At 39.9% G+C, this 12,657-nt stretch overlaps 1 protein-coding gene across 1 annotated transcript; it reads right to left on the bottom strand.

The window, feature by feature from the left end:
- Window positions 1–831: 831 nt before the first annotated feature.
- Window positions 832–12,336, bottom strand: hapln4 (hyaluronan and proteoglycan link protein 4). The gene is made up of 7 exons (XM_063466284.1): window positions 12,184–12,336; window positions 10,940–11,057; window positions 5,552–5,741; window positions 5,124–5,296; window positions 4,209–4,324; window positions 3,657–3,843; window positions 832–2,056 (listed from the first exon to the last, which is right to left on the bottom strand). Exons 1-7 carry the CDS (start codon window positions 12,184–12,186, stop codon window positions 1,665–1,667), a joined length of 1,179 nt encoding a protein of 392 aa, XP_063322354.1. The 5' UTR covers window positions 12,187–12,336; the 3' UTR covers window positions 832–1,664.
- Between the last annotated feature and the right edge of the window lie 321 nt (window positions 12,337–12,657).

Below are 12,657 nucleotides of genomic sequence, written 5' to 3'. Positions count from 1 at the left end.
ATAAAGACATGGGTGAGCAAGTTTGGTGTGGAAGAACTTGACTGGCCTACAAAGGGTCCTGACATGAAGCTGATAAAAACACCTTTGTGATTAATTAGAGCAGAGACTGAGAGCCAGGCCTTCTCATCCAACATCAGTGTGCGACCTCACAAATGCACCTCTGGAACAAAAATTCCCATAAACACACTCCACCTTGTGGAAAGCCTTCTCAGAATAGTTGAAGCTGTGAAGACACATAAAACTATATTACGTCTAATAAATGTCAATATGGGAAAAATGTAGCTGTGAACATGTTTTTCACTATCATGGCTATTAAGCAATGTTTTAAATGACTTTATTCCATACTTATGCCTGGGTCTGTTATTTTGAGTTGTAAACTCAAGTATGTTACACCGGCAGGTATGACTGCATGTAATGTAGATTTTAGTGCCAATTCTAGGTAGCTAGTTAACAGCAGCAGACTTTTTTCGGGCATCAGCATTGTTGTCTGTTTTGCTATTGTCTGGTATTCATGCGTGGCAACTGTCACCCTCGCTATAGAAGAGGTTTTTAATGTGTGGCTAAAACTGCAAGAAGCTGTAAGTATAAAAGCAAAATACAGCAGCAAGTTCGACAACCATGTTCAAATTTTGACATCTTCCTTTCTGGTGAACGCACAACTTTTGAAATTTTAAGACACTACTGCCCTGCTGAGTATCACACACTACTCAACTAAGCACTCTACATGTACAGTGTTTACTACATTGCTTCTGTCTGAAAGTATTTCATTTTAGTTTTCACCCAAATTCAGAAAGATTTCATCATTAAGGGAAAGAAGTGCACCGACACAAGTTCAAACCGAGACTCTCAAAACTTTTATTTTCTTCTTGAATATCCATTCATTCAGTAGTTGCAAACATCCTCAGTTATAAAGATCACTGCATGTAGCAATGACAGTGCAATCGGTGGCTCTGTGCAGTCAACAGCAATTACTGTAGCTTGTGTTCATGTTAATTCAGCCCTGTGATCTACTCGCAGCCAAACAATACATGCTTGCTTAGGTTTTAGTTAAGGTGCTGCCTTAAGTAAAGGACTATGTGTTTAAAGTGCAATTATTCTAGTTCAGCATTTACTACTTGTTCTTCAGCTCTGAGGATGAGATTGTGAGGTCTTAATGACATTGTGCAGAGGGTTTCTCACCAAGCAACCAATCAGATATAGGCAGGTACAATAAAAACTGTGAATCTTGGATATTTTTTTTTTTCTGCCTGCCATGCAGCTCATCCCATTTCTCTCTCAGTAATGAATATTTTCACCCTGGCATCAGGATCACAGCGGGGTCCAAAGCATGATTCACTCACACATGTAAACAAGATCATTTATGTTAGACTCTCTGATCTGAGTGATGATCAAGCCGCTATTAATTCTTACAGTTTTCCGGGTACAGATGTGCTAACAGTCACTCGTGATAGCTGAATGACTCAAAACGAAAGGGAAATCACCCTTATAAAGATGTCACCCTTAATTTTACACAGCCTTGTTATTCTCTCTGGCAATTCTGCAAATGAGTGCATCTTGTCTCTGAGTGTTTTTTGGGGGGGGTTAAATGCGATGAATGAAATCTGGCTGCTAGGCGACAGTCAAACCCGAAATTGCATCCGCCTCCTGCTCTCAGTCTTCCTACTTTAAATCACCTTTGTGGCGTTCATGGGGATGCTGTTGCTGCTCTTCCTCCTTGTCAAACTCTCTATAGCGCTTTTTGTCTTCCCAGTTCCACCCGCTGCTTCATCCTTGTTTTCACGAAAACAGTAGACTCCGTAGAGGCGGAATTTTTTATCAGGGAAGCCAAGGTTTCGGACTCCTGGCTGGGATCCTCCACAGCGAGAACGGGGGTTGACTATGGGGTACCGAATGCTGCCATCCTCAAGCCAGCCTGCTTCACAGCGGTCCAGGAGTTGAAACTTCCACGCTGCATAAAGCTGACCCACTTTGGCCGCCACTGAACCGTCTCGAATGCACGCCTTAATCGCCTCCGCATAGTTCACCTTCTTGAAGCGCTTGAGGAAATACACTTTGCCTAAGGCGGAAAAAAAAGAGAGAGGCGAAGGAAAGTTGTTTGTTGTAAGAACATGTTAAAAGGTGAAGGAAAACAGAGTCAGTGCATTGTTCAGGGGGGCAGAAGAGAAGCGAATGAGAGAAGGAAGCCCCAGAGACAAGCTAAGCCCTGAGGGTAGATATTCACAGTTTTCCTGGCCTCTCTGCCTGATTGTGTTCAGAATATCAAATCATTCCAACAACCGTCTGGGCTGCTGCTCAAAAAATCGAAAGGCAATACTGTATCAGCGGGCAGAACTCTAAAATTACTCTTAAAATGCTTCAATTTTTGCTTTCATCATACCTCTGAGGAGACTTTTCGCCTGGCAGTATATTAAAGAAATCGGTATCCTGATAAGCTAACTAGTTTGAACTGAGCTGAATCACAAGGTACCTTCACCTAAGAAAGCAGCACAGAATAAACAATCTAACCAAGAATAAACGTCTGCTGGTTTCTAAAGCCAACTGTTTATGAAAATCATCTCAGCGAGCACAGCTTTGCAGTTGGCTCAGTTATTGATTTTATGCTTGTTTATGTGACTGGTGGCTATTAGAGAGGCAGAATATTGTCTCATATTTCCCCAGTGGACTTTCAGTAAATGCATTTCAGCTGGACCGAGACACAGCATCGGTCACAACCACTGCTCAAACCTCCTGCCCACAACAGACTGTCCACAGTAATTAACACACAAGGGAAGCCATGAGCAATTGTTTAAGGTTTCTGTCAAACCACCTTTTTCTCACTAAGGAAAGGCAGTGGTTATTTTAAAACAGTTTGTGATTCAATAAAATCATTTTTAACTGTTTTTAAAACTTCCTAAACAAAGATGCAGACTCAAACCACAGCAGTGGAATAGTTCAACAAGCCGAACTTCTTCTCACTAAGAGTTAAATGTGAAGCTCGGTATCTATAACTCTTTAGGGGCTACATACCAGCATAAACTCTAGAAAGTTGTACTATTCCTTGGCAGGTACATTTAACTTCTAGTCTTTCTGTCTGCCTGTTCCCCCAACAAGAAATATTTTGCCAGTTGCAAATTTGAGTATAGCAGTTTATTCTTATAATAATCAACGTGGGGTTTTTATATACTGTCTACTCTGAGCCAAGGTGTCTTTCTGGAATAACTTTTGACTGACCCGGGACTACACATACCTTTCCTCCAGTAAAACTCTTTTACTTTTCTTTTTTTTTCTTTTTTGTTTAGGCTTGTGAACGTGAAGGTAGCATGTGCAGACTCTCTGTGGGAATGTGATGTAAATCAAAGAACAGGGAGATGAAAGGCAAGGCTTTGAACCCAGAGGACACTGTGGCCCTAGCAGGGCTGAATCAACATACCCTGATTTAAAACCAATGGCCTAAGGCCTCGAAGATCACAGGGAGGGATCAGAGATCTCATTTCCCCCTGGTCTACCACTCATGAAACATCCTATTTTTAAAAGTAGCAGCATGACAAAGTAGCACTTGAAAGCTTTTGTTCTTTCTTAATACCATGTCACAGATACTGGATAGCACTGCTTATTTGTTGTATTGTCATTTAGAGGTGCTACGAATAGCCACCAAACTATGTATCTCCGTCTCTCACCGTTGAGCTTGGAAGTGAAGCAGAAAGCATCATAACGCTCATCTTCTTTGTGCCTATAGCCGTAGTTTCGAACACCAGCTGGGGTGTCCTTACGTCCGCACTCGTCCCTGGGATGAGAGATAGGGTATTGAACTGAGCCGTCCTCCAGCCATCCAGCATTACACCAGTCTAGTCCCTCCAGCCATGCCTGCAGAAGAAGATAATGTAGGTCAGTGGGTCAAACTAAAGGATTAAAGAAATTATAAAGAGGGGAATAAATTCAGTTTATCTCTTGTGACATAACTCCATTGCACTTGACTTTACTCCATAAAGCCTCTAAGAGTTGGAGGACTGACCTGCAGTAAAATTCCTGATCTCCATATTCTTAATTCCAGACTTACTACTGCTCTAAAAAGTTAATGACACCAGTAAGTAAGCATATTGTAATAACTAAAAAAGTACCTGTAGACTAATGTACTATGGATGGTGTGACCTCTATGCATCCTAACTAGCAATACCTTCTCAGTATGAGATACCGTCCATGTTTAATTCAATTAAAGTATGTGTATTCACCTTGTGCAGTTGAGAATGAGAAGCTAGAATGGCATCCTGCTTTTTGCAAGCATCCTCAGCCTGGTAGTAGTTGAGCTTGTAGCGCCCCTCACGGGGATAGTAGGGAAAGACCACTCCTACAGGCGACAGAATCGAAGTAGGAAGCTGTAAATGTCTTTCGTTTTTCAGAATTTCATACAGACATTAAAATTATAAGATTTATTTTAGGTATTTAGTTATTCCAAAGTTAACAAATTCCTTTGCCGCAGCAATTAAAATTAAATTAAACACCACAGACATATAGAGTCATGTGAAGAAATGAATAATGAAGAGAGAAAGTGAAGAGATATGTGCTGTCCTGGAAAACACAAGGTGCACCCTTTATGCTTTCATGGGAATTAAAAGCCAAAGTTGCAGCCAGGTGCACTTGATTAACGGATCGTGAGAAAGCGTGAGGACCTCTATAAAAATATAGGTGTTGGCAGTTTGCTGTACTGGTGCATTCAGGTGTGTGTTAACACACTGGGAACAGAAGCGATTGTTACTGTCCATCAGTCTTGAAAGGATAATAACGCCATTTCTAAGCAATTTAAAGTCCATGAGTGCACAGTGAGAAAGTAAAATGTATAGATCAATCAAATAAAATGTAATATGACAGTTAACTTAATAAGATAAAAACAAATTTGAAATCATAAATACAATAAAATAAGTATACTTTTAAATAACAGTATTTAATAATAATATCATTATATAACAGAACAAAAATCTTCATCTTCAAATTCAACAAAGCAAACTAAAAAATAATTTAAAATGACTTTAAAAAGAGTACATACATATAAGATAGCATTAAAGTCTCACAGTATAACAGTGTGCAATGTAGTGAATTCAAATAAACTGAACATTTCAACAAAATCTACAAATGGCCCAGAGCCTGACCTTCTAAGTCAAGGTTGACAAATCCTGTATCGTCTTCCATGTCGTTAGTGACCTCACACTCGTAGCGTCCATAGTCCTCCAGCGTGACATTTTGGATGATCACCGATGCGTCACCTGGTCCCGCTTGCTCCAGAAACACACGACCACGATACGATCCAAACACACGCTGCTGCCTGGAGAGATTTGAAAGACACTCATTGTCCCCAAAACAGCTGCTGTTAGCAAAATGATTCAAAAATGCTCCAACCTGAGAAAATACTTGGAAGATAAACTGTGTGGCAGAGTTTATTATGTCAGTGCATCTTATCTAAAATAAAATATAAAGTAGCGAAACTAAAGCAAATTTTGAAAAAGGAAATCATGAAATCATAATTAGTTAAAACAAAAGTGCAAGATGAGTCAACTGGGAATAACAATGCAGAATTTACTTTCCCAGTGCTACAAAGACGTCCTCAAACTGCAGCGTGTCTGTCACTTTGGTCCATTTAATCCTGATGCGAGCAGGATCGACGTTCTCCGGCTCATGATGGAATCTGCAGGGCAAAGTGATGGAGCCACCCCGATGTGTCACCACTTTACCAGGAGCAGTCTGCACAATCACGGCTCCAGTGTCATCCTCTGAAAGGAAAGAAGAAGCAGGGAAAATTGGCTCAGTTTATTTCACTGCTACTGATGGAAGATTTATAGTAATATATTCTTTTATTCAGGTTTGTGGCTAATATTTCTTTTCCTTAATGCTACCCAGAAGTCTATTTTGGGAAATATGCGACCGATACTTGTAACTCTATCATGAAATTCAGTCTCTGAATCTATTTGTGAGGCTTATCTCTCTAAGATGCCTGCAAAAATTGAATCAGCATCAGCTAATAAACCGTGTGCTGTTTACTTGTGCCATCACATTACTGCCCCGGTAATTGAGCATATCAACAGAGGAGAACGTTTTTTTTCCTATCGAAGGGTCCAGCAAGCAGCACACTCATCTTTCTGTCTGCCTCTATCACGACATTACTCACTCTACAATTTTAACTTCCACTTCTGCAGAGAGCGATTCACCAAAATGACCCAAGACTAATGGTAACCACAGTCCTCTTCATCCAAATGGACAATAACAAGACCTGTTTAGCATTTTTGGCAGACATTTGTTCAGACGCTCTGTGTGCACGCGCACCTAGGCAACCAAAGACTCACAACATGTGTGGGGTAAACATTTAAAATGTTTAATGAGCAGCTGCAAAAGGTTTTCTGCTATGTTGTGACCAGATAAAGGCACCTACAATTATCCATGCCAGCCGGCAATTAGTCCTGTCACTACTTACTGGTCTCTGCAAAGTTGTTTATCACCATCAGAAATGAAAGCATCAAGTGATGTTTAATCAAAACTTTAAGCGCATTATTTCTCAGCGGTGGAGGTTATGTTGTGACATACTTATGTTAAGCCAAATAACACAATGTTAATATTTTTATTAGGTTTTAAAAATTTCCAGCAGTGATAGTGTTTTCAGATCCAAGGGGTTCATCAGTCACTTTAAAAAAGGGGTCACACTGTTTACTCTGGGGATCTGCAAATGTTTTAACCCTCCTGCTGTTTCATCTTCACTTCACCTTTTTTTGAATTAACATTTTTTGGCTACTTTATGCTTCTAAATCATAATATTAAATCATAATTTAATGCGGACTTTCATTCAAGTCAGTTTTATTTAAATAGTGGCAAATCACAACACTTGCCTCAAGGCGCTTTGTATTGTAAGGTAAAGAGCCTACAATAATACAGAGAAAACCACAGCAGTCAGATGACCCACTATTAGCAAGCACTTGGGAAGGAAAAACTCGCTTTTAACAGGAAGAATAGGCAGAACCAGCCATGAAAGCATGGCTTTTCATCTGTTGAAATTTTCTTCAATCTGTTGGGGATGAGGGAAAGGAGACAGTACAGGCAATACTGTGGAAGAGAGCCAGAAATTAATAATGACAAATGATTAATTGCAAAGTGTTTTATAAACATACACAGAGTGAAAAGAGGTGAGTGAGGAAAAAACAGTGCATCATGGGAAGCCCCCAGCAGCCTAGGCCTATTGCACCATAACTAAGGGAGGGTTCAGGGTCACCTGATGCAGCCTTAACTATTTGTTTTATCAAAAAGGAAAGTATTAGGCCTACTCTATAAAAAGTGGTGAGGGTGTCTGTCTCCTGAATCCAAATTGGGAGCTGGTTCCACAGAAAGTTGAAGGCTGTGCCTCCCATTCTACTTCTAATTACAGAGGAATCACAAGAAAACTCACAATCTGAGAGCAAAGTGCTCTGATGGAGTGATATGGTACCGTGAGGTCTTTAAGATAAGATGATTATTGATCATTCAACACCCTGTATGTGAGGAGAAGGATTTAACAGAGAGCCAATGAAGAGGCTAATATGGAAGAAATATGCTATCTCTTTCTAGTCATGTCAGTACTCACTGCAATATTTTGGCTAAAGTGAAGGTCTTTCAATGATTTTTTAAGGACAGCCTGATAATAGTAAATTACAAAAGTACAGCCTAGAAATAAATAAATTCATGAACTAGTTTCAGCATCACCTCGAGAAAAGTTTTTAATCTTAGAGACACTGTGCAAACGCAAAAGCAGTCCTACACATCCTGGTCAGAAACAACTCCATGGTTACTGACAGTGCTACAGCAGACCAAGGTAATGCCATCCAGAGTAAGCATCTAGTTAGACACCATGTTTCTAAGTTTTTTGGGGATGAGTTTATAACCTAAGTTTCATCTGAATTCAGAAGCAGGAAACAGGTCACCCAGATCTTTAAATATTTAGGACTTTTTTGTAGTTTAATGATTTGCTTTGTGTAGTATGGCTTCATGGATAGATAAAGCTGAGTATTATCTGCATAACAATGAAAATGTATGCTATGCCTTTGAATGATACTTTCTAAGGGAAGCATGTTTAATGAAAATAGAATTGATTCCAGTACAGAATCCTGTGGAAGTACATAATTACACCTTTAACACGTAACCTCTAATACCTGTAAAATATTGTGGTCAGTGATGTGGTGAGTGATACCTGCACTGAGGTCTAACAGGAAAAGCACAGAGATGAGTCCACTGTCAGAGGCCATAAGAAGATCATTTGTAAACTTCACTAATGCTGTTTCTGTGCTGTGATGAACTGAAAAAGCCTGACTGAAATTCTTCAAATAAACCACTCCTCTGGAGATGATCAGATTTTAGGCCTACAGAGGATTTCAACATTAACTATTTAATTTATCTTCTAGTCTAAACACAGTGTAGAAAAAGAGTAGAAAGCACGTGTGTGACTCAAGTGAGCCAGTACCCGACTGACTTAAGTTTTCCATCATGTTTTAAAATGTCCAGTCTAGAAACAACCTAAAAGGAATAGGAACTGATGAAACATAAAGTACGTCATATTTCAGTTTTAGGATTTTGCATGTCAGTACAGAAAAAAAGAAACATTTTGTCCTTAACAGGGCTAAAGATTATATAAATAAAACCTCAGATGAACAACTATATTGCATTTAAAAATAGTCATTATTCATTTGTTTGTTTGTTTAAATGCAAAAGCAATGTGTGAAAAACTATTCACCGTTACTGCTTCCATGGGAACTGAGCAGGAAAGTCACAACCAGGTGCTGCTAATAAAATGCACTTGATTAAATGGTCATCAAAACGTTTGAGCATCTCTATAAAATCAAATCTTGGCAGCTTGCTAGTCTGGAACATTCAGGTGTCTGTTAACAAAATGCCAAGAACGAAAGAAAGAGAAGCAATTGTTACCACCTATCAGTCGGGGAAGAATAATAAGGCCATTGCCAAGCAATTTGAAGTCCATCATTCTGCAGTGACAAAGATTATTCAGAAGTAGAAAACAATCAAGCCAGTTGCCAATTTTCCCAGGAGTGGACATCCCAGCAAATTCACCCCAAAGTCAGAATGTGCAAAACAAAAGACGCATCTCAAACTCTACAGGCTTCAGTTTGCATGTCAAATGTAAAATTTCTGTAAGGGCAATTACTAAATGAACAGAACTGAACAGTTATAGCCTATTTGGAAGGTTTGCAAGGGGAAAGCCACTTTGCTCTAAAAAGAGCATTGCATCATGGCTTAGGTTTGCAGGGCTGCATATGAACAGACTGCAAGAACAATGTCCTTTGAACAGACAAGACCAAAGTGGAGATGTCTGGCCGTAATCCACAGTGCCACACTTGGTGAAAACGAGAGTATCAAAGTGTTTTAGGGCAACACAGTGGTTAGCACCCCCACCTCACAGCAAGAAAGGTCGCCAGTGGTCTTTCTGTGTGGATCTCTCTGAGGGGGTTCTCTTCAGGTACTCTGGCTTCCTCCCACAATCCAAGGACATGCTTGTTAGGTTAATTTGTGATTTTATTTTGGCCGTAGGTATCAGTGTGAGCCTCAATGATTGTCCGCAATTCTGTGTTAGCACTGCAACAGACAGCAACCTTTTCAGGGTGTACCCTCACTTTCACCCTATGACTGCTGTCATGAACTGAGAGTGAGTGTGCTTTCTTTTTCACATACCTGTACCTATTTGTATCTAGAAGCTGATAAATTCATGAAGTATCGGCATGTCTGTAACACATAAACTGGATGATTTTAAAAAATTATAAACATTATGTTGAACAACAGCAAGAATTCAATTGTCTAAGGAGCTTGGAAAGAAAAGCGTCTGGACTTCTTTAAGTTGCTTGAAGACGTTTCACCTCTCATCCGAGAAGCTTCTTCAGTTCTAAGGGTCAAATGGTGGAGAGTCCCAGATTTAAACCCAGTGGGAGTATCCCCCTGATGATCCTCTACCTAATCACATGAGCCAAGGTGTGAAAACAGGTGTAGGTCACAATCAGCCAGGGTTTCGGGTGAGCTCATTGTGAAACCTAGCCCCACCCTATCATGTGATTTCCTGAGGTCAGATGGCCCAGGGTGTGAGTGGGCATTAAGGCGTCTGGGAAGGGATCTCAAAACTGGATTATAGATGGCAGACGGTTGATGTCGTAAGCCACCGCCTCTGTTCAAAGATGGTCGCTCACATTGGACATAAATGGCTTCTTTCACTCCTCTTTCAAACCATATGTCTACTCTGTCCAAAATGTGAACATTGGCATCCTTGAGAGAGTGACCAAGAATTCAATTATTTTAAACTGTTTTACTTCAAGAGAAAATATATCTTTTTTGCTTTTACTCTGAAGGTAATATAGACAACCAGAAGTACTGCAGTCAATAGTTTAATCTTTGACATTCTCTATTTTTCTGACTAGACAAACGTTTATCTCAGTCCTCAGGTGGGCAGTGTTTAATTGGGTGCTCACAGTTCTGATAATGAACAAAAGTGAAGGCTTTGGTTGTGAAGATTATCATTGTTACAAAATGGCCAAGGCGGTTTTATCTGCACAGCCCAATGTCACAGAAATGAATGAATAAAATCGCAATTGCCAAGAAATTCTGCACAAAATACTGTGGGATGTGGAATATATTATATATTAATGTGAATACAGGTACACTGAGTTTGGAGAGTTAGTGGAGAGCTCTGGATCCCAAAGCCCATAAAAAGTTAAAGAAGTCTATTTTGCTTGGACTCTAAGATAACCCAGCTGAGGTTAATAAAGCTGTTCAAATTTTTTCCAGTAACTTTTCCACCAACTTTTTATTACTATCTTAGTAAAAAAAAAAAAAAATCCTGAAGAAACTCTACATATCATTCATGTTATTGAGCAGATAAATGCAAATAAAGATCTCCTCACCTTGGAGAAGTGTAATTGTTCATACAAATGAAAGTGTTAACTGGTCTTACCAAGAACATGCACCACTTTTCTCCTTCCTTTCTCTATGTCAGCAGGCGAGGAAGATACCGAGAGAGCAGAAGTCAGGATAAATGCCACAAAGATCAGAGGCTGGAGCTGTTTTGAGAACTGCAAGAAAGGACAGATCATACATGACAACCAGTGCAATCAGAAACAACTTAGTACAACTTGCTGGCAGTGCCTTGTAGTAGTTGAGCTTGACAGTGTCAACTTTGATACATCCTAAACAAGTAGGATAAAATCGACATTTCCTAGCACTTTTCAGCAATGATAAAACTCAACCAGAAAATGCATATATTGACTGTTTAAATGCTCTGTACTAAAGCTGGAAACCAAATGGCTGAAAACAGACAATCAATTATATTAATCAATTTTTTAGCTCACAGTCACAGCATAAAAGAGAAAGTTCTCACAGCATAGTTTAAACTTATAGCTTGTTTGCTATTTTGTTTGCTATTTTTTATCTGCACTGCCATGTGTCTCAATTAAGAACTGGAAGTATTTTAAAGATTTTGGGGGGGGGGGGTGAAAAGTCCTGGAGCTAGTAGAACTAGCTCCTCCAGCTAGTAAACAAAAGACTACACACAGGAACAACACAAAAATCATGGCAGCTACTGAAGAAAAACATAAATGTGGTATTTTTTGTTGTTATCATACACATTAGACATAAGAACTGTTGTCTGGCAGGTACCACAAAAGGGTTACTTTGCTAAAAAATAAACACAGTTCTCCCTGAATGCTATTGTTGCACAGGAGAGTGTGTAATGTATGGACAGAGCCAGCATGTGACACCAGTGTTTCTGCTGCATCAATATATCCATGATTGGTCGAGGGGATGGTGCAATGCAAAACACTCTGCATATGCAGAGGTCAGAGTTTCACTTCATTGTGTATGGAATAAAATCATTATAATAGTCATCTTAAAGGGGTCAAGGCAAATGCTGCCACTGCATGCACTGCTAGAGGTCTGCAATGTCAGCGTCACCTGTGAATAATCACTTCCTATGAAACAGCTCTGGTGCACCACATAAATTCTGAACATGAATTCAGGCCTCAGTGAAGCAGAGTAACTAAAGCAGCTATTTTACATGCACATTGCACACTATAAACAGCCCTGCTGCATCATTTCTCTCAAGGTTAGTCCAATGATCATCCCTGCAGCTGCACGGTAACGTAGCACACAGAACTGCCGAGCAGAGCCATACTATCTGAGCATAGAAGTGTATGAACTTACCATGGCTATCACAACAGGATTAATGCCTGGATGATGAAGATGTGATGCTGTGAAGCGTTTAACTCCTCAGCAAGGCTAAACGCTGATCTGCAGCAGCACTCACCTCTCTCTTGCACCCCCCACCCCCCACCTTTCTCTCTGTTTCCAGTCCCATTGCTGTTCTCTCACTCTGCAGGGGAACCACCAGTGTTTGTGGGTCGTTCCCGCAGTCCTCCGATGACGCAGCACATATTTGATTGTGCACTGTGCGTGGATACGTTTTCTCTGCATTATAAAGCCAATTAGAGTGTCACTTATTGGACTGTCACATTGTTTCAGTTAATGTGGTGAAAGCTTATTTACTTTCAGGCAAACCAATGTTTATTTTCAAGATCAATATCAATAATAGAAACTGTTTGCATGAAATGCTGACTGAGAATTAAGATTGATTGTTGTATTCAAGACAAATCAAATTCACTTAGATAACTTTATGGC

This window comes from Pelmatolapia mariae, linkage group LG23 (assembly GCF_036321145.2).
Source record: "Pelmatolapia mariae isolate MD_Pm_ZW linkage group LG23, Pm_UMD_F_2, whole genome shotgun sequence".
Classification (NCBI taxonomy): Eukaryota; Metazoa; Chordata; class Actinopteri; order Cichliformes; family Cichlidae; genus Pelmatolapia; species Pelmatolapia mariae.
Note: the sequence above shows the minus strand (reverse complement) of the source record. Positions and strands in the feature narration are given on the sequence as shown.